This window comes from Anser anser, assembly GCF_964211835.1.
Source record: "Anser anser genome assembly, chromosome: 1".
NCBI classification, from domain to species: Eukaryota; Metazoa; Chordata; class Aves; order Anseriformes; family Anatidae; genus Anser; species Anser anser.
Window position 1 is genome coordinate 97403802 of NC_139720.1, and position 22064 is coordinate 97425865.

A 22064-nucleotide genomic window follows, 5' to 3' on the forward strand; every position below is an offset into this window, starting at 1 on the left:
ACACACGGGCAAAAGAAAGTGATGTGACACAGATCAGCAAAAAAGATCACAGTAGCAAGACAATGTCATTAGTATAATCATTTTTAGGCTGGAAATATGCAACTTCCCTGTTTAGATACAATTTCCGGATGCTGACATAATTGCCATGAATGCTGTAAATTCTGAGGAAGTCTTGAGGCCTTCCTGAACTCTAGGAAAGCAACTTTGATTATATAAGTAAATGAGGTCCATCCATTCCCCCAACCCTTTTTCTTCAAAAATCATACTTGTCAAAAGCAAATGATTAAAACGCAATTGGGGCTTACAGACCAAAGGAGAAGACGATAAATTGCTGGGAAAATGTTCCACATGTGAAACCCAGCTCAGTTTTAAACTTATTCTATCCTCCAGTGTCTGTAATCCATACTTTCCTGAGAAACTGTTCCGTGAACACAAATTGAGGTTTTTAAGGCATCCGGACTAATTTTTTTTCTGCAGAAAAGCATTTTGAGTGAGCAAGCTTAATTCCCAAGTGATCTGGATCCTGACACACACACCCCTAGTGTCAAGCCCAAAGATAATGGCAACCACAACCCTATTATATTTTGGCATAAGCTAGGCTAATACTATGGGAAGTCTCAGATGTATTCATCAGTCTGGAAGCATCTTAAATGTAGGCTTTTTCAAAATGCCTACAAGCTAGCGTGTGGGCAAGGAACTTCACTGAAGTCACATTATTGCAGCTTGCTTCCGGAAAACAATTAAATATTTTTGCATTCCCATAACCGGAATTTGTGAAAAACATTCACCCTTCCAGAGAGGGATCTTTTCTGGTACAAGTGGGGATTTAAGCCAACAACTATGTGCAAATTGCAACAAGCCATGAAAAAAGTTCGAAAAACGTCTAAGGAACGAAATGAATCCATTTTCACAAGCTGTCCTCTGTTCAAAACCTCAAGAGCAGTCTGAAACTTTCCAGGATACTTCTAACTCCGGTTAAATTAACACAAGCAGTTCTTCAGACAGATCAAGTCTGGCTGAGTAGACTGGATTTGGAGAAGGATTAAATATGGGTAAGTGTCAAGGGGTGTGTTACAACTTTATCTCTGTGAAGAGTGCAGCCTCTTCAAAAGGTAGAGAGACTTGGCTTCCCATTTAGGACAGAGCACATTTTACTTTGAGTACAGCAGCCACAGGAGCACAGGAGAAGACAACTTTATACAGCAAATCAGCCAACAAGATTGCTCACACACACTCACGTGCACATGCAGATGATATTACTTGCCTTTAGTGATATGAATAATGCCGTAAATGACACACACGTATACACACACGGTGTTTTCTTAGAAGTGACTAATGCCTTAAATGACATACTCTGATACCAAGCAATACCCAATCATTTTTTTTTTTAAAAGGCATTTGATTTACAAAGAAATTGGGTTCCTGAAAAATACTCAAAATCAACTGTCACATGAGGAAAGATGGAGAGCAGAGACGGATGGATGAGGGAGATAAATGGCCAGCGGAGTTTTGGGTAGGATCTGCCAGTGCGTTACATATCAGTTACAGGAGGAGTAAGGGTAATATAAATACCAGCTTATCCCTCGTGACCATTTGGTTCCAACCAGAGAAACGAGGACTTGGGCTCTGTGACTCAGGTAGTGCTCGCCTAGAGAGAAATGCAGCAGCCCAAGGAGAGCATAGAGCCCCTGGAGGCTGTGCATAGCTCAGCATGACTATCACTCTTTCTAAGGAGGTTATAAAACCAAACTCTTCTAGGGCTGGGGTGGTTCCAAAGAAGCAGAGAACTAAAAAGATAGTAAAAGAGAAATAAATAACCTGTTTTTGCTGAAAGTCTGTGAAAACCCAGGACATCAGAACTTCAGGAAGTCCGTGTTGATGGAGCAGTGCAAAAGAAAACAATGCATGTATTCTGCTCTGTGCCTGGTGCTATTCCAGCCTTTTAATGTGAGAATTATATGAGGGATGCTCTGAAGTAGCAGTGCAAGGTACTGGCACAGCTGGGAGAGTGGGAAGGGGACAAAGTACCCATCTGATCCTCAGAGCTGCCCAACAACAGGGAAGTGAGCTGCTCTGAAGGAAAATGGCCTTACATTTTTCAATGGCAGAACTCCACAACCCTTTCCCCTGACACTCTAAGCTCAAAGATGCATAATAGCTGTGACACTTTTTATTCAACACCCTTACCCATCTGTAGAAAGCTTCTTGGATTCTCACTCCCATCCCTTTGTACACAGTGACCAAATGCCAGTGACAGGAGACCTGACACCTCCCTTTTGCAATCCATCTCTATTGAGCTGCCCCCTAGAAACCCTCTCCACGGCACGGAGACCATCCCTCTAGAGCAGCCATTGGCCTTTTCCATGGACAGGCTGCTCTCCCCCGTGACAGCAAAGGCGCTGATACCAAAATGATGCCACTTTGGAAAAACACCCTGCTCACGCTTCAAGCTGAAGGAGGTGCCCCCTTGCCCAACGGAGAAGGGGCTGAAGTGAAAGCGAGAAGTTCAGCAGTGCTTGCTGATGGGGCACATGCTGCTGTCTGCTGAGCGAGGGCTTCCTAGGAGGAAAAACCATACCTGTACCAATGCCTGCAGCACCCCCTGAGCTTGACTCCCTGATGACACAAATCCCTGCCTCCTAGATAAGGCAGGAGTGCCTGATGTGCCAGGGTTGGGATCTCACCTTAGCGAACACGGGGGGAGCTGGGTAGAGACAGGTTTGCTTGGCACTAGCATCGTCTCAAGGCCTCCCACAGAAGCTTGCTGCTGAAAAGTGCTCAATTCTTAATTCTGATTGACCAGCCTGTTAAACAAATGCCAGTGTGTTGCTGCTTTAAGTCTCACCGATGTGCTGGAGCTGCTCGTGCCCAACATAAGCTGGCCACCCATGCTGCCCGAACGGTTCTCTGCTGTGGCTCAGCACAGGACACGTTCACAGCTCGCTGCTCCGTGTAGCTGGATGGGTCAGTTGGGTCCCATGGCACATAACCAGGAAAAGCCAACTTCCCTCCAAGTACGAAACAGGCTTTTCAGCAGAGTGAGGGACAGCAGGGAGTCAAATCTTCCCTCTGGTAAGGGAGAACCTCAATCCTAAGTGCAGAGCAGGTCTTGTGGTATTCGGTCTCCAGCCCATGTATCATGCTAGGGACTGGAGAACACCCTCACTCTCAAACACACTCATGATTCCCAGACTGCCAGGAGAAAACCAGACACGGGGCAACCCTTGGCTGCTTTTAAAACATTCCTGCATTGATTCCTCCTTGAGCTACAAGCCAGAGAGTGAGATGAAATCTCCTCTTACTCAAGCCTTATTTTTCATAATTATGCATCTTTAGTGTTTCATAACGACCAATTTAATCACTTTTGCCGTTTAGAGGGCTATAACAGCCAATCATGGTAATGGGCTTGGTATTTGGTAGGAACCATTTAACGCCCAAGAGCCCTTGTTCTGAGCCACTTGATGCCACTTAAGTTTGACAGACAGACTCTCATTAGCACAAGTTGCAAAACCTCTCAGATGAAGCTCATTTCTTTTAAACAAACTCTGCTCAGTGATCCCCAAAGTCTCTGAGTGAGGAAATTTTTAGCTCACTTCAGATCTGTGCAGGTCTGCAGAAACTAATCAGCATATTTCCCCCGAGCTGCGGCCCTTCCGCGAAATTCTCTATCTGCCTCCTCACCGCCATCCTCTCGTTTCTGGCACATAACCTCCGCTCCCCTGTGGCCAGCTCCCAGAGGACCGCCTGGGGTTACGTGACCTTCCCTTTTCATACAAAACTCTCCAGATGAGCTTCTGCTCTGCACGGACTGGCCTCCACCTGCCTCTAAGGGACAGCTCTCACAACCCAATTTTTTCTTGCTGGGGACAATCGAAGACGCATTTGGAAACCTTTAGAAATATCTACAGAGCTCTGACTGCTGCTGGAACTACTGTACATGCTTTTTTGCCTTTCCTGTTACTCCATCTATTCTTTCAATAGTGATCTACAAGGCAAGAATAAAGCTCAGGGCATCCGAGACTGCTTTAGATGCCCTCAAATCCCCATGCAAGTCTGCACCTGAACTCATGCGATGGCAAACATATTTGGAGACAGTCATAGTCCAACAGGACTTCAAATGCAACCAAAGCAGGCCTCCCTGGGGAGCTGCAAGGACAAGCAGTGAGATAGCAGGGGTGCTGCAGGATGCGTCAGAGGTTTGTAAGAAAACTAGGACTACTGCAGTAAGGGTCTGCAGGGAAGGAAGAACGTTTTCACTCAAGAACTTAGCAGAAGAGATGGCTTCCCCTCAAAGGGCATGGTGTTCAATGGGCAGGCTAACAACCCAGCATAGATACCAAGGAGAGATGTTAGTTCTGCAGTGTGTGGCTTAAACCCAATGGATCTGTTCTACGGTGCTCCTCAAGAACAGATTTGCCCTTTATGCTTTCTCTTTTCTATTATACTACAGCCATTGTACATGCAATGGGACTAAAAACTGCGAACATAGAAGCTCTGAAAGGAAAATACATTGATATGTGAACAGGCAACTCCTGGGTCTCACTGATACAGGACATGGGCACATCTTGTGGCGTAGTCTGATGGGATGGAGTAATATCTTGACCAGTGCATGGTCAGAATGATTTCAGTAAGTCAACTAGGTCAAAAACACAATATGCAGAGCTAAAGGAGTCCCAACCTATCTTTGGAAAGTAAACTCCCATATTCATCACTACTTGCAGCTGATGTTGACGTCTTCCAAGCCTACTGCTTTCTGATGCCTGAAATGGCGACCTGGGAAAATGGATGGTGGGCTGCCCTGTATTTAAACTGTCTGAATGGACCCGATGCCTAAACAACAGCGTTTGTTCAAGTACAACTAACGCGGTATTCTCAGTACCATAATTAAAAAGGATCTGTTTCACAGGGCAAACACAGACACAATATTTAAGACACTGTACGATCCCGTCCAAAGCTGAAGAGAGCATTAACCAATGTTATGATATATTCCTTGAGAAGTAGCCTGATGCCCCTTAATTAGAGGCTGCCTGCTAAGGTACACTCAGCAGGAGAAGAGTTAAGGTTGTATTTGTAACCTTAAATCTCACCTTACCTGGCTTGCAAGTCCTTAACTGCACAACTCTAATGTGTTCTTATCAGAGCATTTTTATTGAGCCATTATTAACATTGGTTAGATGCAATCTAGCATTTCCCATATCCCCCCCCCCCCCCCCAGCCATTACTTGGGCTACACAAAACAAGAGATTCAAAGGAAGCACTTAACTCAACCTGTTCTATTGTCCTCTGTACACCCCTCACCACTAATTCCCTAGCAGCTCCCTTAAACGGGACTTGAGTTTTTGGTTGCTATCTTTCATTACCTCGGCCAGCCTGCACACTGAAGGAAATCCTCTACTGATAATTAATAAGTTCCCCTGACACTGGCTGCTCATTAATCTATTATTTTGCTCCTCTAATTACTTTTGTCTGTTCGAGTTAACAGTCTCCTTCCCTCATCTTCACTGTGTCTCACACAGGAGATACTGCATGGCAAATGCGACTTTTCTTTGTCCCCGAGTCCCTTGCAGCCTGTGCTCTGTGCATGGATGCTGAGACCCATCCTGCCATTTCCTCAGGCACAAGCCAGGCTCTCACATGGACTGATGTGCCTCACCACGTGCCTGTATTTCACCCAAGTTCTGGTACAGGCAGCTCCAGGCACGAGCTGGGGCTTGCTGCAATGTCTAGGGAATGTGGGCTTCCTGTCTCCACCTGCTCCATCCCCTGGAAATCTCCTAAGAGCTATGAGGAATCCTCCTTGCAGCAGACAAGTGGCTGTAGATCTCCCCATGGGAAACGGGGGCACTTACAATTTCACAGTGCGAGGACCATCTATCTATATATGCCCTGGGTTCCTTTTGCAATAGCAGCTTTACCCAAAGACTAATAGTCAGCACAAATTAACTTTAAGTCCCTTGGGCAGAAGGGGAGACAGAGGCAGGAACCAATTATTTATTTACTTGGAAGATGCCCAAGTCCAGCAGAGATAAATGCAGTAGATACAAGTGAGCATGTCAGAGAGAGGCTGGAGTTGCAAAGTTTGGAGCCTGATCTAAGCTTATGCAGTTCAGGGAATTTCTGAAATTCCTTATCATTAGTGACACTAAAAGTAATTATTCTCTGTCCCCTTCATGCAGCTGTACTTTAGGCTCCACAGACAGGCTTTGGACAGATGTACAGATCCATGCCCTGCAGTCAAAGGATGCCTTCTTCTGGCAGGTACAAAATGACTCAGGATACTTTCTCCTCCCTTGTCTTACTTTGCACACTTACTGCTATGTTTCACACTTCTACCATGGAGGAAACGCAAGCCTTTGACGATGGCGCGTAAGGCTGGCAAACATCAAAAAACTTACATGTGCAGCAAAATGCATGCACAGACACCAGCAGGCTGAGCATACAAGTGACGACATAGTAAAACATTCCCAAGTAATGCTTACAGCAGTGCACATGCGCATACATACATGGCGTTTACTGATCTACAAGCTCCACAGCAGGTAGGGATGGTGGCAATGACACATGCTGCTGACTACAGTCCACACAGTAAGATGGCCCTGCCAGCAGCCCTCAGCCAGGCACATGGAGCAGGGCACGTATCAATACCCAGATAACTGAAATCCCTCACAATCAATGCCTTTCCCAGGCCTTCAATACCTGCATTACACATCCTTTTCTCTGGCAGGATTTACTCACCCTTCAGATCACTCAAGTCCCCCTCCACCCACCCTGGTGTGAACTTCAATGGCTGCATCACGCAGCAGCTCTTGCTTGCCCGGATGGGCCTGCACCCAGCCATCCTGCTGCTGCCTGCTTTGTTCCCATGCTAACACCGAGGTGGCCACTCATTGCAAGTTTATGAGAAAGGATGATTTGCTCAGCCAGTGCATGAAAAAAATACACAGTGTATGAGAAGAGTCATATTTTTCGGGTACAGTTCAGCAAGAAAGAAAAAGCAAGTGAAGGAGAAATAAAAATAACACTTCTGAAAATGCACCTTATTAAAAAAAAAAGTACCATGTTTCCAGTCTCTCCCATTTTTCTTCAGACAGGAATGGGAGGCATGTTCTGAAGACATTTCTGAAATGCTCAGAAGCAAGGCTGCAGAGGGAAAATAGCACCAGTGCTCACATCACCAGAGCTTACTGCAGCCTTGCATTACCAAAATAACTCACTACCTTCAGCCAGCAGACTCCCACTTCCATGACAACTGCATTCAGACCCTGGAGAAAAGCTCCACGCTGCAGGAGGCTGAGTGACCCCTGCCCTTGCTGTGGCCATCACGGCAAGCAAGGTCAGGATGGCTTGCCCCCAAAGCCAGCTTTTTCTTTGCCCTGGGTTTGTCTCTGTACAGCAGATTCTTGCAAATCGTGTTTACCTTCCTGCTTCTCCCTGCACATCCTCTCTCTTGCTCGCTATTTCCCAGCTACTACTAGAGCTGGGGTATAGATGCTAAGTAGCTTCATTAGTGGGACTAACGTAGGGGGCAGAGACAAGAGATGGTCATATGACTGCGTGGTAGAAACTAGAAGGGGCGAAAGCTTTGGGGCTGTACAGGAAACTCCCTCTGGACATTACTGTCGTGGCAGGATCCGTGTGCTGCTGTGGATGCTGTCATTCCACTTTCACTTGGGTCCTCAGGCTGCAGAAGACAGTTGCTCTGACTCCAGTGCAGCACATACCAAACACTGAAGTCAGTGAAGCCAAATAACAGCATAACAACAAAAATGGTGAAGTCTCTCTTTAAATGAAAAAAATAGAGGAAACAGCTATAAGCTACTACCTTAACTTTGCCTTTTATTAGTGCATCTTCTTCCTACTGTGAAGAGATAGTGAGAAATATGCTTGCCTAAAGTGAAAATACTTATAGATTACAGCTACAAGGGGGAGGGAGGGAATGCAGCCTTTACATTTTCTTCTGAAGCATAACTTTAAAAATGTTTGGATTAAAACTATTAAATTTAAAATGCTGTGAATTTTCTCTCTTGAATTCACAGCCAACCTCTCGGTATCTTTATGAGCAGGCTACAGCTGTAAACATGGAGCTGCCAATGGGGAGTATGACCTCCAGATAGCAGGGAAACAGGGACCCAGTCCTAAAATATCAGCCTTTTGCCCCAGTGAAGCCTTAGAATACCTGTCACCAAAGAAGTAGCTCCAAGCACAAGCAACCCAAAGCAGGCTCATTAGTTCACATCACTAGAGGGAGACACAATAACACACACACAGGCAGTGCCTCGCACTCAGTAACGTTTTCTCCAGGCAGTTCAAACTGACTACTTAAAGGTAGGATACAAGAGTGCTCAATGGCAGGTTCATGCAAAGGAGCACAAGAAAGGCTGGTAGGGAAAGAGGGTGAGCAGGACAGCATCTACCACACTAGGCAGAGGCAGGCAGCAGACCTTTCCTCTTTTCCTTCTGGTCATGACAGAAAGTACCTTGATTTCAATGTTTTTCTTCTGGTAGGAATGATGGAGAATTTGCTAAGGTTCATCAGCCTGCTGCTGGGATCCTACTTACGCCAGTGTGCGGCAATTCCTTTTCCTGTCATCATTAATTATAGCAGATTTTGAACTCTCATCTTCTTGGGTGCTCAGTTTTGACTCCTAGCCTTCTGGGATCCTTCAAGACCATCTCATGGAAGGACAGGAGAGAAAGGAAAAGCTAGTTATTGCTGAATGTCCTGGCTAAATACTGGCCTTGGGGGTAGAGGTAGTGGCTGTACAGCACTGCACAGACAGGGATATTAAAGCACGTGGTGAACTAAAAAAATGCTGCTCTTCTGTAAGCGGATGAATGTTTTCATATGGACACAAACAAGGTCAGCCTTTAAAACACCATAGAAAAGACCCTAATGCAGTGTCTGACTCGAAGTGGTCCCCATCCTAGGGAAAGGAAAAACAGAAGTAATCCTGCCAGACTCCAACTTGCTGTTTAAGAACAGCATTTCTACATAACAGGAGAGCCACCAACATGGTACACAACTGCCACATCTCCCCAGCAAAAGCACAGAAAAACCTGCCAGAGGTGGAGCAGCCAAGCACTGACCAGAAGACTCCAGATGTTCTTCTCCAGCCACTGCTGAAGGCAGCAGGGCAAAGTCCCTCCACAACAGCTGCTTTATTCACGTGTTCCCCAGAAATGGTAAAATACTTGTGAAATCTTGCTTTCCTTCTATCATGGGTCACGAGAGAGAAATCAACTGCTAAGAAAATGAATGTTCTGTGTATCAACAGCGTTTGTACTGAAACAGCATCATAGACCATAGGCACAAAAGGAAGAAATCAAAACCATCCTGTGCACTGGGGAGAGAGCAGGGTTTCAGGACTTAAGATTATTATAGGTGGGGAAGGGGACAAGAGGGCTCCTGCTCGTGGGCCATGCAATAAGAAGACAGGATTTCTTAAAAAAATATAAAATAAAATAATTTAAAAATAAAATTGCAGAGCCAAAGGAAGTGGGATGAAAATAGAGGCTGAAGCAAATTTGGATGCCTGCTAGAGAAGCCTTGAAAAAGTTGAAACTTTGGCTTGCTTCCCAGGCTCTTTGTGAGCCAGCATCCTTCCCCCCACTTCCCCTATAACATTGGACAAGATGGAAACTAGATCAAGAGAGGAAAAAGCATTTTAGAAAGAGTCCTGAAACAGGCAGGGAGTGTATAAGAGGCAAAGTGAGAGGCCTCTGTGGAACAGAAGACCGCATTTTTGCCAGAGTGTATTTTGAGAATACAAGAAATAAAAGGAAGAAAAAGGAGACATGGTTTAAAAGCATCCTTCCCCCCCCAATCCTAAAATTCAGGATCAAACAAGTACCTTGTGAATCTTAAGGTTACTTGATTAGGCAAAGGCAGTTAGAGGGCGAGAAGAATGGGACATGAGAAGAGCGATGACCCTACTGAGGAAAATAAGTAAATAAATATATCACTCCTTTTCCTCAACTGTTTCACTGAGGTTTTAAGAAAGGAGCAGAGAGGTGGGCTAAATCGAAATAGTTTAGATAACCAAGAAAATCCCCTTCCCATTCATCACCACCCAGTGCTTACTGGCTTGACCCGTGATGACTCTGGGTGATGGCTTTCTGCTCGTTATCTTCTTTGGGCAGAAGCAGGCTTTTCCTGTGCAACTCAAAGTGCAGTAGCAAAGCGTTGGACTTAGGCAGCAATGAGAGGCAAACAAGCACTGGACATAAAGATCAAGGTTGCTCATGTGAACGATATTGCCATCTTAAATCTCATGCCTTCGGAGAGATCTCTGTTTCCTTCATGTTTCTGCGTTTGGCCCTAAAAAGAGACCTGCATGCACTGAAGGAAGATACACAAGTGAGTGGGGGTGTGAGATAATCTGTCCCTTTCAGTTTAGGTCTCATCCTCATCTCTAGTAATTGAGCCCCAAAGCATGAAGTATAACATCCTTCTCAATATTTTTGTTGTGAATAACAAGAATATCCAGATTTGTTCACATTATCCTCAGAAACACATAAACTGTTTGAGTCTTGCCAAGTTCCCATCTTTAAATAACTTCCCATGGCAATGAGTTCTACAGCTGTTTATAAACATATTATATGTATACCATCTCAATTACACAGAGCAGGCAGGCACTCTTCTGTATTCTCTCTTCCTCCTAAACTTCCCATGTTATGGTAAATTCTCTAAGACTCAATGAGAATTTCTAGCACCCTCTAGGGAGAATCAGACTGGCATATTTGACAAGCATTCCCATCTCCTTTCATTTTATGCTGTGACATGAAACTTGGGTGTTGCAATCAATACTTACCTTCTTTGCTCTAGACTGTTTTTTATGCTGTGATTACCACTGTAATAACTAAGCTCCTTTTTTGAGCCAAAATGTGTATCTTTAGACTGTCAGGTGGAATTTGAGAGAATCCAAACTCTTCTCTTCCACATCACACTGCCTTGCTGTGCTAAGACCAGGGAAGTTGAATTGGGGATAAAATGCCTGACGATTTGATACAGGTTTCACACTAACTGTTCTAGGAAAACCGAACAGTTTGCTACTCAATTGGTTATGCAGAACCAGTAAGTCCCAGTCATTCAGCCTTACGATAAGCCCCATAGAGATCAATATGCCACAACACCTGGGTGCCAATCTCACAGCACTTGCCACAGCACCCTGGAGCAAGACCTCCAGGGAGGTTTTAACCACCAGTGCCTTGTAGGAAAGCAGCACAAGGATGAATAGGACTGTTTCTGTCAGTATGACTACCACCTCCTCAGGACAGGAGCTGCCTTTTTCTTCTGTTTCTCTACCCAGACAATGGGCTTGGCAGTGAGACCTCTGGTAAAGCCAAGACCTTGCAACAACTGTCCATGTCCATATTGCTGCTAACCTGATTCACAAGGGGCCACTCTTTAGGGCTTCTCTGGAGAAGGAGTTTATTGAAAAGTATATGAACATATACGAATCCTTATTTTGCCTATTTTTCCCAGGAAGCTCTTCCAGAAAACCAAGCGTCTAGCATGGCTCTGAAAAAGATGGAGAGATGAGGAATGATAAATGATGAGAGAGAGCAGAGCATCTCATAACACAACTGGCCATAGGTGGGTAGGCTGCCTGTGGTAGCCCACACAGAACCTGCCAGCATGATGAACGATACATGGCCCTGAGCTGGGACCTTGTCCAGGCTGATGTACAACAACTGGAAATTTGATTGGGCTGCATTCAGCAAGGAAAAAAAAATCTATACCTTTGCGGGACATGGATGATGTAGGCTATGAGTTAATATTACAGAGAATAAAATAATAGGATAGCACCCAGTCCTTACAGAAAGTCACAGAGGGGAGAATCTAGACTCTGTCCCTTTCAAAAGATGAGAGACTATAGGATATCCTTTAGTAAAATACTCCTGAGGCCGACAACTGCTAAGTCGGCTAGTTTGTACTGGAAATCACTAATACTCATTCCCGCCCTAAATGAACAAACCACAGTTTCCCAATAAAACCAGTATAGAGGGCTGTTATGGCTTAACGTCACATAGTGGGATGACAAAAGCCACATGGCACGGCAGGCTTAATAAGCCCACAGCTGCATCCTGAATCGCAGGGGAAGCGATCAGACTACATGCAGGGAGGTGCTGGCCCGCTGCTGGAAGCTGCAGGTCAGCAGTCCCTGAAGAGAGCTCTGCTAGCTGAAGGAGAAGAGCTAATGAAGTTGTTCGTGCTCCCAGACAATGCCTATTAAACTATCCATAACTAGTTAGACCCCACTGCCCAGGTCCTCCAGCATAATAACCTGTCAGATAAGAAAGAAAAGGGCCTGACTGACTTTTTCTTCAGCTACTCTGTCAAAACCCAGTTAGTCAACCATCTGAAGAGGAATGGAGGAGGAGTGCAAGGACTTGCGTTGTTCCAAGGAATGTAATTTCCACTGCCTAGAATTAAAGCTGATCTGTACTGTCATTTGCCATTTGAATTAAGTATTTCCCCCCCTTATCTGCCTTCTCCCCAGGTGTCAATACTACAGTCAACAACCACAGCCACACACTAGCTATCTCACAGGGGAAGGAGGGAAGGTTTTCCTATGGATTTTTCAGGGCTTGGGGCCTTACAGTTGAAAAATGCCTCATTCAATTACTCGCTGAAGGACCAGCAAAGGAAGGGATGTAGCATTTTTTAAAGTGACTTTTCTACTTCCTGGATAGGTGAGTGGGCTATGATCATTCCTGAGGCCCAGCAGCATTTAAATGAACCATCGCATGCATCCCTGCCTTCTCTGCATAAGTAGCTACACTGCCTTCCCTTTGCATTTGTATCTTCCACCTCCCAGCCAACAAGAAATAAATCATTTCTGTGGTTCTAACTCAGGTAATTAGCCAACAAACACTATTGACCAAATCAATGAATGAAAGAAACAGCAGACAAATTTGCTAATGAACTCCTTCAGGAGAGAGCACAAAGAAAAAGTAATTTGGCCCTCTCACCCCCCAGAGCTGGTTTAATTTCACAACCTGTCCATTCAAAACCTCCTACACAAGCTCAATAACACTCGTTCTTCCAATTCTGCAGTCACGAGTTTAACCGCAAAAAGATCCACAGAGAGAGAGAGATTTTAGAAACCTTTACAATGTCTAAAATAGCTCTTTGATGCATAGCAGATGTCCTCAAAACCAGCATAAACTGAGCCAAAATGCTTCACAATCCTGGAAAGAGGAGATTCCAAGATAAGACAGATGTTTCTAACTGCAGCAGCTCTGGAATAGATTTGGGATGTGTATTAATTGTCAACCTCAAGGAAAATATTTAAAAGAAACCCTTGTGTCCCCCATTTTGGGATATGTGCCTTACTGGGCTACGTGCTACACGAAGACCTGATGTCTGCCTGAAAGCAGTTCTTCTGCATGCGTAAAAGATAACAGATGGGTTGAGATGCAGAAAGAGAGAGAGTACAACAAGCAATGAGACGTGGAAGTGACAGACTGGGGACTGCCTGCCCTTCATCCCCAGCTCTAGCTGGTTAGGAGGAGGGTGCTTGGTAGGCTTCGCTGTAGAGGGGAGGTCTGAGGATGGATTGGAAGGGGGCCAGTGAGATGGCACTGATGGATGCTAGCAAGGCAATGCCTCTGAGACACATGGCACAGGAGGGAAAGTGTGAGGGGGACATGCTGGAAGACTGAAGAACAGACCCAGGAAAACCGACACTGGAATCAAAGCGGGGGTGGGCTTCCCCAGTCCTGTTGTTTACCAGAGGGGATTGCCAGAGTCGAAATATGCTCTGAGGAGCCCTAAGAAGAAAGAGAAAAAGTCTGTCTGATACAATGGAGTAGGCAGTACAACTGGGGGAAAAAAAAAAAAAAAAAAGCAAGAGCATGCAGCCAAAGGAACCTTCATATGGCTGTGCTGAACAATGCATCTGATGTGTATCAGGCCTTAGTTTTCATCAAGATTTAATCTAGTCCTCTTGTAACTCCTTTAATTCAGACAACATTAGGCTGCACTCACAGAATAGCTAGGGAGCATCTCCTACTGAAATACAAGAAAAAGAGTGAGGTGGAGGACCAAAATACTGAAGCAGCAGCAGGATGAAAGACTCAGTAAGAAATCAACTCTAAGAGCAGAACTGCCAAAATCAGAAAATTTTGCATACACATAATTAAAGGTGACAAAGATAGGACCTATTTTCCCATACATGCCAATGTCACAACTGTGCTTAATACTGAAAATAGCAGAAAGTCAGGTAGCGACAATGATATCACTAAGTATTAGTGTTCCCCCCATCAGCTCTGCTCCTCCCACTTCTTTCTGGCGGTCTTTACCCATCTTCTTTCTTTCAATACTGCAAGAAATAAGCCAAAACCACAAACTGCGTATCTGGCTTTCCAATACATAAATGCTCAGGAGGACTTTGGTTTGGCTGAAGGGATGAGAGAGGAAATTTGAATAAACCCAGTCTGAACCACAGACCTCAAATCCGAGTGCTTCTGGATGCAGCACTTGGATTGGGCCCTGTTCCAGTATCTCATTCTGCCCATCTCTCTTTAACCTTCTTTGTGCAACTCTTCCCTTTTCCAGCTGTTGAACTGCAGTAAGACAGCTTGACTGTCTCTAGCACATGCAGAAAGCTTGTACTCTGCACACCTCAAGCCCTCTTTAACCCTTTATATATATATGGGAATATCACAGAAAGTTATTCATATAGAGCTAATGAATGCTTTCCCCATCCACTTCAGATGACAAAATACCTGATGACAAAAAGAAGTCCGGTAAAGGGCTCTCTCCTCAAAGGAGATGAGGCAGAAGAAGAGAAACCCACCTCTTGTTCTCATCCCAGTGATAATTTTTTAAGGGATGAAGGTTTCCTTGCAACCCAAGCTGCTATCCCCATGGAGTCTAACTAGCGAAAGGATGTTCTTCTTCCAAGCTTGCCACATCCTCAAACATGGGAGGTGCACTTAGATAGCAGAACAACACTGGTGAACAATTCTGCTTCCACCCTGCTCTTCACTCATTCTGCAGATCTAACACCTCCTTTATTCAACTCACAAAACACAGGAACACTGTCTGCCAAAGTGGAGAGTAATATAAAATCATCTATGCAATTACTTTCCTCTCTCTTTTAAGGCAAATCAATGGGAAGCAAACTCCGTGTTTTGTTTTGGAAGGATACTCTTCCGTGTAATGTCTAAACAGAAATCCTCTCTGTCTCTTTCTCCCTCCCTCCCTGGCAATGTTTTTTCTCCATCCCCTTGAAGTTCATTACCAGCAGTAGAGATTGAAACAGCTAGATGAAGACCAAAGCTAAACAGAATTACAAGTCCAATTCTGTAGAGCATCTACTGAAGTAATTTCAGTTGTTCCCTGGGACAACCTGGTTATCGCTTTGGAGGTCATGCTGCAGAACATGCTTGCAGTGCATTTAAGAGCCTTGCTACTTTCCTACAGCTGCCTGAATTGCTACCGAAATTTTCAGTAATGTTGTAAGAGAAAACTACTGCACAGTTCACAAATCATCAGCACAGTACAGTCGTGTTGGGTCACTTACCTGTTGGGGTGAGGTGCCTCCAGGTGATGACAGGCTCAGGACGTCCATTTGCCATGCAAACCAGGGTCACATTGCTGCCCTCATTCACGGTGATGTCCGAGGAGATATTGGAGATCTTTGGTGGAACTGTGAAGACAAAAGAAAGTTGGACATTGTTACTTCTGGAGGATAGCTGGTCTGACTTGTTAACCTGTCTACTTATTAACCAGAGGCAGCCATGAACCCCTCTCACAGGCTGTGCTCCTCATTACTACCTGGTTTTCTGAACTGTATCAGTGCTCCAAGTACAAGGTCCTGGCTTCTCGGTAGACAAGAAAATCAATTCAAGTGCAACAACCTTTTGATGGTGCAGACACGTAAAAAAAGAATGGAGAAAGATATGGGGAGCAGTGGTCTGATTTCAGGAGCATGCACAGGGTGAAGCAGCCAGGAGGGGGAAAGGAAAAATGGAGCAGAGATGCAGGCAAGGTCGCAGCTGAGCCAGGAAACACTGAAAAATCAGGGCCTTCAGGCTGTGAGAAAGCAGCCAGCATTGACTAGGAAGAGAACCTGATAAAGCACCCCCAAAACGTCCAACAGGGGTAACTTCTGGGGCAGCACAGTGATGGGAAACCAGCGTAACTCACATCAAAATCAGACAGTGAGGAGACCAAAACAGCGTCTCCAGGAAAGCCTCCTGCACCAGACTTCCTCTAGCTTCTATCCTTAATTTTCTCTTCTGGGAGCTGTCTTACAGGGGTACATCTGCTTCAAGCAGCTACAGCTAGAAATGAATGGCCTTTTCAGCAACTGTGATGCTTTGTGTCTAGGGGCCTGGTGACTGCAGGCCAGAAGCATGGTGTTTCAGCCTCCAAGCTTTCCCCCTGGGCAGGGCAGGCTGTGGCTGCTTCTCCTTCCTCACACTCACGTCTTGCTTCCACGCTTCACACCCAGGAGGAGGTGAGGGAGTTTGGCTAAAAGGGAACCTTCTAGTTTTTTTTTTTCCATTCCCCAGCATCCAAATGTGTGTGTAGTGAGGAATGAAACAACATCATTTTCTGCTTTGCTTACCACAGAGTAAACAGACAGCAACCTCCCCTTCCCACTTCTTGGCAGGAGCGGCTGATAGTCCTTTCGAGGCAAAGCTGCCTATGAGCTAGGTGGGGAAAAGGAAATGGAGCCTGAAGAGAGCAACTCACCTCTTCAAGCTGTGTGGCTGGATTCATAGGAAAACTGTTTACCCACAGATTTTTAGCCCCAGTCCATAGGCGCCAAGCTCATGGCCAGGCCTTTAGTATCTACAACCATGGGACCCCTTTGGGGTCATCAAAGCTTGTGACCAGGGTGGGTGGGTGATGAAGGGACTTGACAACTGATGGTTGGTTTCTGCTACCAGCTTTTTTATCAAGAAGAAGCAGTGGATGAAGCCTGCTTTAGCAAGACAGAAGCAGCCTCAAAATCACAGGCCCTGGTGGGGAAATTTGACCACCCTGATATTTGCTGGGTGGGTGAAAGTGGTGGGATCGAGCAGCCCAGGAGATATGGGGGTTCAACAGTTCAGTGTCAATTAATGGTGTGCCCTTGCAGCAAAGGCCAACCATATCCTGGGTTATATTAGCAAGAGCATAGCCATGTAAGCGGAGCGAAGTGATTCTCTCTCTATATATATACGGTGCTTCAGATGCTGTCTCGTAAGCACTACACCCAGTTTTGGTCTGCCCAGTACAAGAATACCATTGACATACAGGAAGGAGTAAGTCTGCCAGAGGGCTTCCAAGATAGTCAGAGGGCAGCAAGCACATGACACACAAGGACAGCATAAGAGTGAAGGAAAGATGAGTGAAGATCTTATTGCTGTCGACAAATACCTAGTGGGAAGGTGCAGAGTAGACAGACAGTCTGTTCTCAGAGGTGCACAGTGAACAGCAAAAAGCAGCAGACAAGAGCTGCTACACGGGCAAAATTCTGACTCAAAATGAGGTAGAAGCTTTCACTTTGGTAAGGTTGAAGACAGGAAGAGGTTCCCCAGAGAGGTGGTGGAATCTCTGTCCCTAGAGATATGCAAACCTTGCTTGGATAAAACCCTGAGCAGCTTGCTCTAACTGGCACCAAGAAGGAAGGAGAAGGGAACTTGGAAGCTTGTCTACTGTGCAAGAGCTTGAGTTGACGGCTGAGCTCCTGGTGAAGCAACCAAAGCAAGGCGTGTTGGGGAAACAGTTGTCTGCACCTGGGTCCCCTTCCCAGGAGAGGAGGAATTTCAGAGCAGGGATATCTGCCTAGCAGCACAGCACTGGGTAAAGCAAAGCATAGCAGAAAATTGTCCCCTTTCGCTCAACATCCCCTGACAAACGCAAGCCCTGCTACATTTTTACATCAGTGATTCACTGTAAGCCATCAGTAGTGCATCCACACACAAAGAAAGAGGTCAGAGAGGACAGAACAAAGCAAAATGAACATTATCGGAAAAGAGTGATGATGTCAAAAATTAGATCCCGTCATGTTGAGGGGTGCATGAGAGTTTCGCTGGTGGTAAAAGAAATCCATTTCCTTCCTCCTCATTTATCACAGTCCCATACCTGGGATTTTCTGCACAGCAAAAAGGGGCCCATGGAGAGTCCCCGCAGGAGGTCTGGGGGGAGCTGCCGCCCATGGGGGACCTGTGCTGGAGCAGTTTGCTCCTTGGGGACAGACCTCATGGTACGGAGCCGTGTGGGAGCAGTTCTTGAGGAGCTGCTGCCTGTGGGCAGCCCCCGCAGGCTCAGTTCGGGAAGGACGGCATCCCGTGGGAGGGACCCCAGGTGGAGCAGGGGCAAGGAGTGACCATGAGGGAGCGGCGGAGAGGAAGTATCAGGGACTGACTGCAGCCCCCATTCCCATGCCCTACTCAGGGGGAGGAGGTAGAAGAGAGTGGATGGGGGGAAGGTGTTCCTGTTTTTTTTTGTTCATTTTTTGTTTCTCACTGCTCTAGCTTGTTAGTAATAGGTAATAAATTATATTAATCTCCCTGTGCTGAGTTTGTTTTACCCGTGACGATAACTGTTGAGTGATCTCCCTGTCCTTATCTCAACCCTCGAGCCCTTTCCATTGTATATTCTCCCCCTTTCTCTTTCAGGAGGGGGAAAGAGAGAGCAGTTGGGGTGGAGCTCAGCTGCCTACAGCTTGGGATTTGCATCGGGAAAAAGAAAAGCCACGCAACAAACCAAGAAAAGGCCTGTTCTGGGCTAAGCCGAAGTAGGTCTAGCAGATGGAGGCTCTGGCAGAACGGTCAATGCCCAACCAAATGGTTGAGCGGGCAAAGCCTCTACTGGGCATCAGCAGCGGAGCTGCAGTGAGGACATGTGCACCCTGCCACCTTCCAAAGCCGTCAAGTCGTTTTAGTTTGCAGCGCATCAAATAAACTCAGAAAATACAAACAGATCTGACCATGCAGACCAAATGCCCAAGAGGAGAAAGATGTGTCCAGATGGACGTATCTGGCTTTTCAATGGAGGCAGGAAAGAGCATTCAAGGCTGAAATCCTGTTAGGAGTATAATGGCTGGTTGCCTTCAGCTGCCACCTTGGTCGGAGGGCAAAGAAAGGGTGAGAGGGAGGGGAACAGGGTAGGAAATAATCTCCCTGTAAATTAAAAAAAAAAAAAAACCAACAAAAAAACCAGTTTGGTTTAGTCTGCTTAAAAGCCAGCCAGCATTAAAAGTGACCAGATCTTAGTGGACAGTAATTTCTCTCAGATTAAAAAAAAAAAAAGCCAGACACTTAATTTTCAGGGTGTCAAGGCAGCGTTTTAAAATGCTGAAACTGTCAGCACCAGCAACAGTTAGCATTGCCTCCTCGGCACTTGTCATTACTTTGCACACACCTTTTTAGGACAGTCTTGAAATGAGAAGCTTTGACCTTATTATTTTTTGCCCATGTGTGGGTTGTGTTATGTTTTCACGGTTCCAGACTACTGGAAGTGTGATTGCTGAGAAAGAAATCTGCTGGGCCCAGGAACTTCTGGGGTGTCACAGCTTCCTTTTGCCCAGCCATCTTGTGGGTGACCCTCATCTGGAAAAACCTCGTGTCTGGCCTCTGTGAGCCATTACCACAAGCAGAACCACCACAGCCCGAGGAGCCACAGTATGGGAAGCACTACAGTTAAATAGTACTTTGAGGCACTTCCCTATTTAGGCTAACAACTCGTCCCTCCAGAGACCAAGCTGCTGTCACACCCTTCCAGCTGCGGGGACACTGAGAAAGCACTGCCAGGCCTCTGGTACTTCTGAGGAAGAACTGTCAGACTCTTTCCTCCCTTTCAGCATAAATGTAATACGGGACAGCCATCACCCTGTGCTTAGGATCCCACTGGATGCAGCTGGGAGAAGAGATCAACGTGCAGAACACCACATACCATAGCGCAGCCCTATGGAAGATAAGCACAGCCCAGTGTCCCTCCCGCTCCATCCCTGGAAAAGCAGGATGCCATACCCATACCAGGGACAGATTCTGGAGAGTTCAAAACAAGCTGTGGGAAGAATGGCTTGAAACTTGTATATTTATTTCTTCTACATTTCACATCTACTGGACAAGTCTGAGGCCAGCTCAGCATCTCCTCATGCATGACACTGATGGTAAATAACAAATACCAAACTAACCAGCAGCCATTCTTCTTGAGAAACTCAAATCTGGAAGGCAGAAGAGGGGGGGCAACGGCTGAGATGGCATCAAAATTCAACTCTTAGGCACAGCACAGTGACAGAACTAGGTAGGAAAGGGCTGCGCAGAACCTGCCTTGCACTGAGCCTGTTCAAGTTAATTGCTGTCAATCCTTCACTTTCATGACAACTGCAACTCACATTAATTTAAATAATAAGAAAGACTGAGACATGAAAAATAGAGCACACTCCCCCAGCGCAATCACTGTTGCTCTCAAGATGAAAGCAAGTGATTTGTTTCCACAAAACATTACTGTGTCTCAAAAACACCCACTACAGCAGTTATTACAAGCCAGGGGCCGCATACAGGAGGCAGCAAGGAAACCACAAACAAGAGAAAGCACAACATCTGTTGTTGTTATCCTTACCTTTTATGACCGAAACCCTTGAGAGCTCAAAACTCCTCCTGAGATATTAGCTAGGATTGCGTGGGCCAGGTCAGCGTTATCATTTAAGGCTATGGAAGTAGGTAATGAGTGATGCTACACCTCTAATCTCCTAGGAAATGAGTCAGCCCAATGCTAAGAGATGTGAGCTCACAGCCAGGAGGCCAGCTCCCGAGTACCTTTCCAGGAGTGCAACAGGGGATGGAATAAGAAAGCATCAAGGCCACCCTTGCTGGTTCACAGCTAGACTGTCTGGCTGCTCCCTTTCAGCTAACAAGGCTCTGCTTAAGACTTTAAGTTGCAGTCTTACACTCTGGAGCAGCTGCTCCCCATTCTGAAATTACAACATTCAGGTATTTTGTCAATAAATCACGAAACGTATTTAAAAAAAAAAAAAAAAAGTAATTCCTACTCCAGAGAGCTAAAATACAGCAAAAGCCATTTAATCTACCCGAGAAGTAGAAGCAAATAGCACCAAAAATAAGAAAGCCCAACAGCCCATTATCTCCATTTAAGCACTCTAACTGCTCGTCCCAAGAAGGGCCCCTTGAATACAGGCAAGAAAGTTACCACAACCCCTGCCACACATCCCCATTAGTTAGTTACCTCCTCCGGTCTGTTTACTTCCCTCTCTATTGGCAAGTAGGCCCCCCACCTGTTGGGGAAAATAAGACTCCCACCCACTGATCCGCAGGAGCCCCTAGCTTTCAGGGCAAAAAGAAAAACATCAGGACTTCTCTCCAAAGTCAAAGGAACTTTGCAGCCAGTAAAGCCCTCCACAGGTGCCTATCAATTAGCCTCCAGAGTTCTCATTTCCTTGTCCCCAGCTCCCAATTAACAGCACTTTGCAACAAACACAAAGACGCTAATAGGCCCCAAGGCAGAGGCAGGGGGGATGCTGACCACCGCATGGCCCTTGAATGCTTTAGAGCTGCCACCTTGCTCACCACAATTAGGGGTCCTTTCCTGGGGCAATTAATTGACAGCAAATTGGCCTCATTAGTCATTGTTTAGTCAAAGTGTTAGTGGAGAGAGAGGGCTTGAAGAAGGGGCTGAGCTGCTAAACACAACTAAATGGTTTAATTTCCCTCTTCTGCGTGCAGCAGGCTAATCGCAGCTTTTTGCAGCAGTAACAAGGAACAGCTTGTTGCTGCTTAGGTCCGCACGGGGAGCGAGCGGAGGGCTGGAAAGTAAAATCCAGACGCCCTTTGGGACATGGCATGCTAATGTTTTGGAAGCACTTCACAGATGAAATGCGACATGAGACCCGAGATGTGTTTTTTACGGTCTGATTCATGCTGGAGCCTCAAACAGAGAGAGATGGAGCTGTCACCGGGGCAGGAGGGCAGAGACTGAAGTTGTTGAACTTCCCTGAAGAGAGCGGACTCTGAAAAATCCCTCTGACTTTCTGCTCTGCTTGGTTTGCTTCACCCTGATAGTGCCCCTCTCAGTGGCCTTAAAGCTCTGGTGAGGTAGA

The 22064-nt window shown here is 45.9% G+C and overlaps 1 protein-coding gene across 10 annotated transcripts in view; it reads right to left on the bottom strand.

Annotated features, from left to right (window-relative positions):
• LSAMP (limbic system associated membrane protein) overlaps positions 1-22064 on the bottom strand; it is a 966851-nt gene that overhangs the window by 91878 nt on the left and 852909 nt on the right. For all 10 annotated transcript variants that reach the window (XM_083819698.1, XM_083819693.1, XM_083819696.1 and 7 more), the window contains one exon: positions 15531-15656. In XM_083819698.1, the coding sequence (XP_083675824.1) occupies positions 15531-15656 (126 nt within the window). The remainder of the gene's footprint in view (positions 1-15530; positions 15657-22064) is intronic.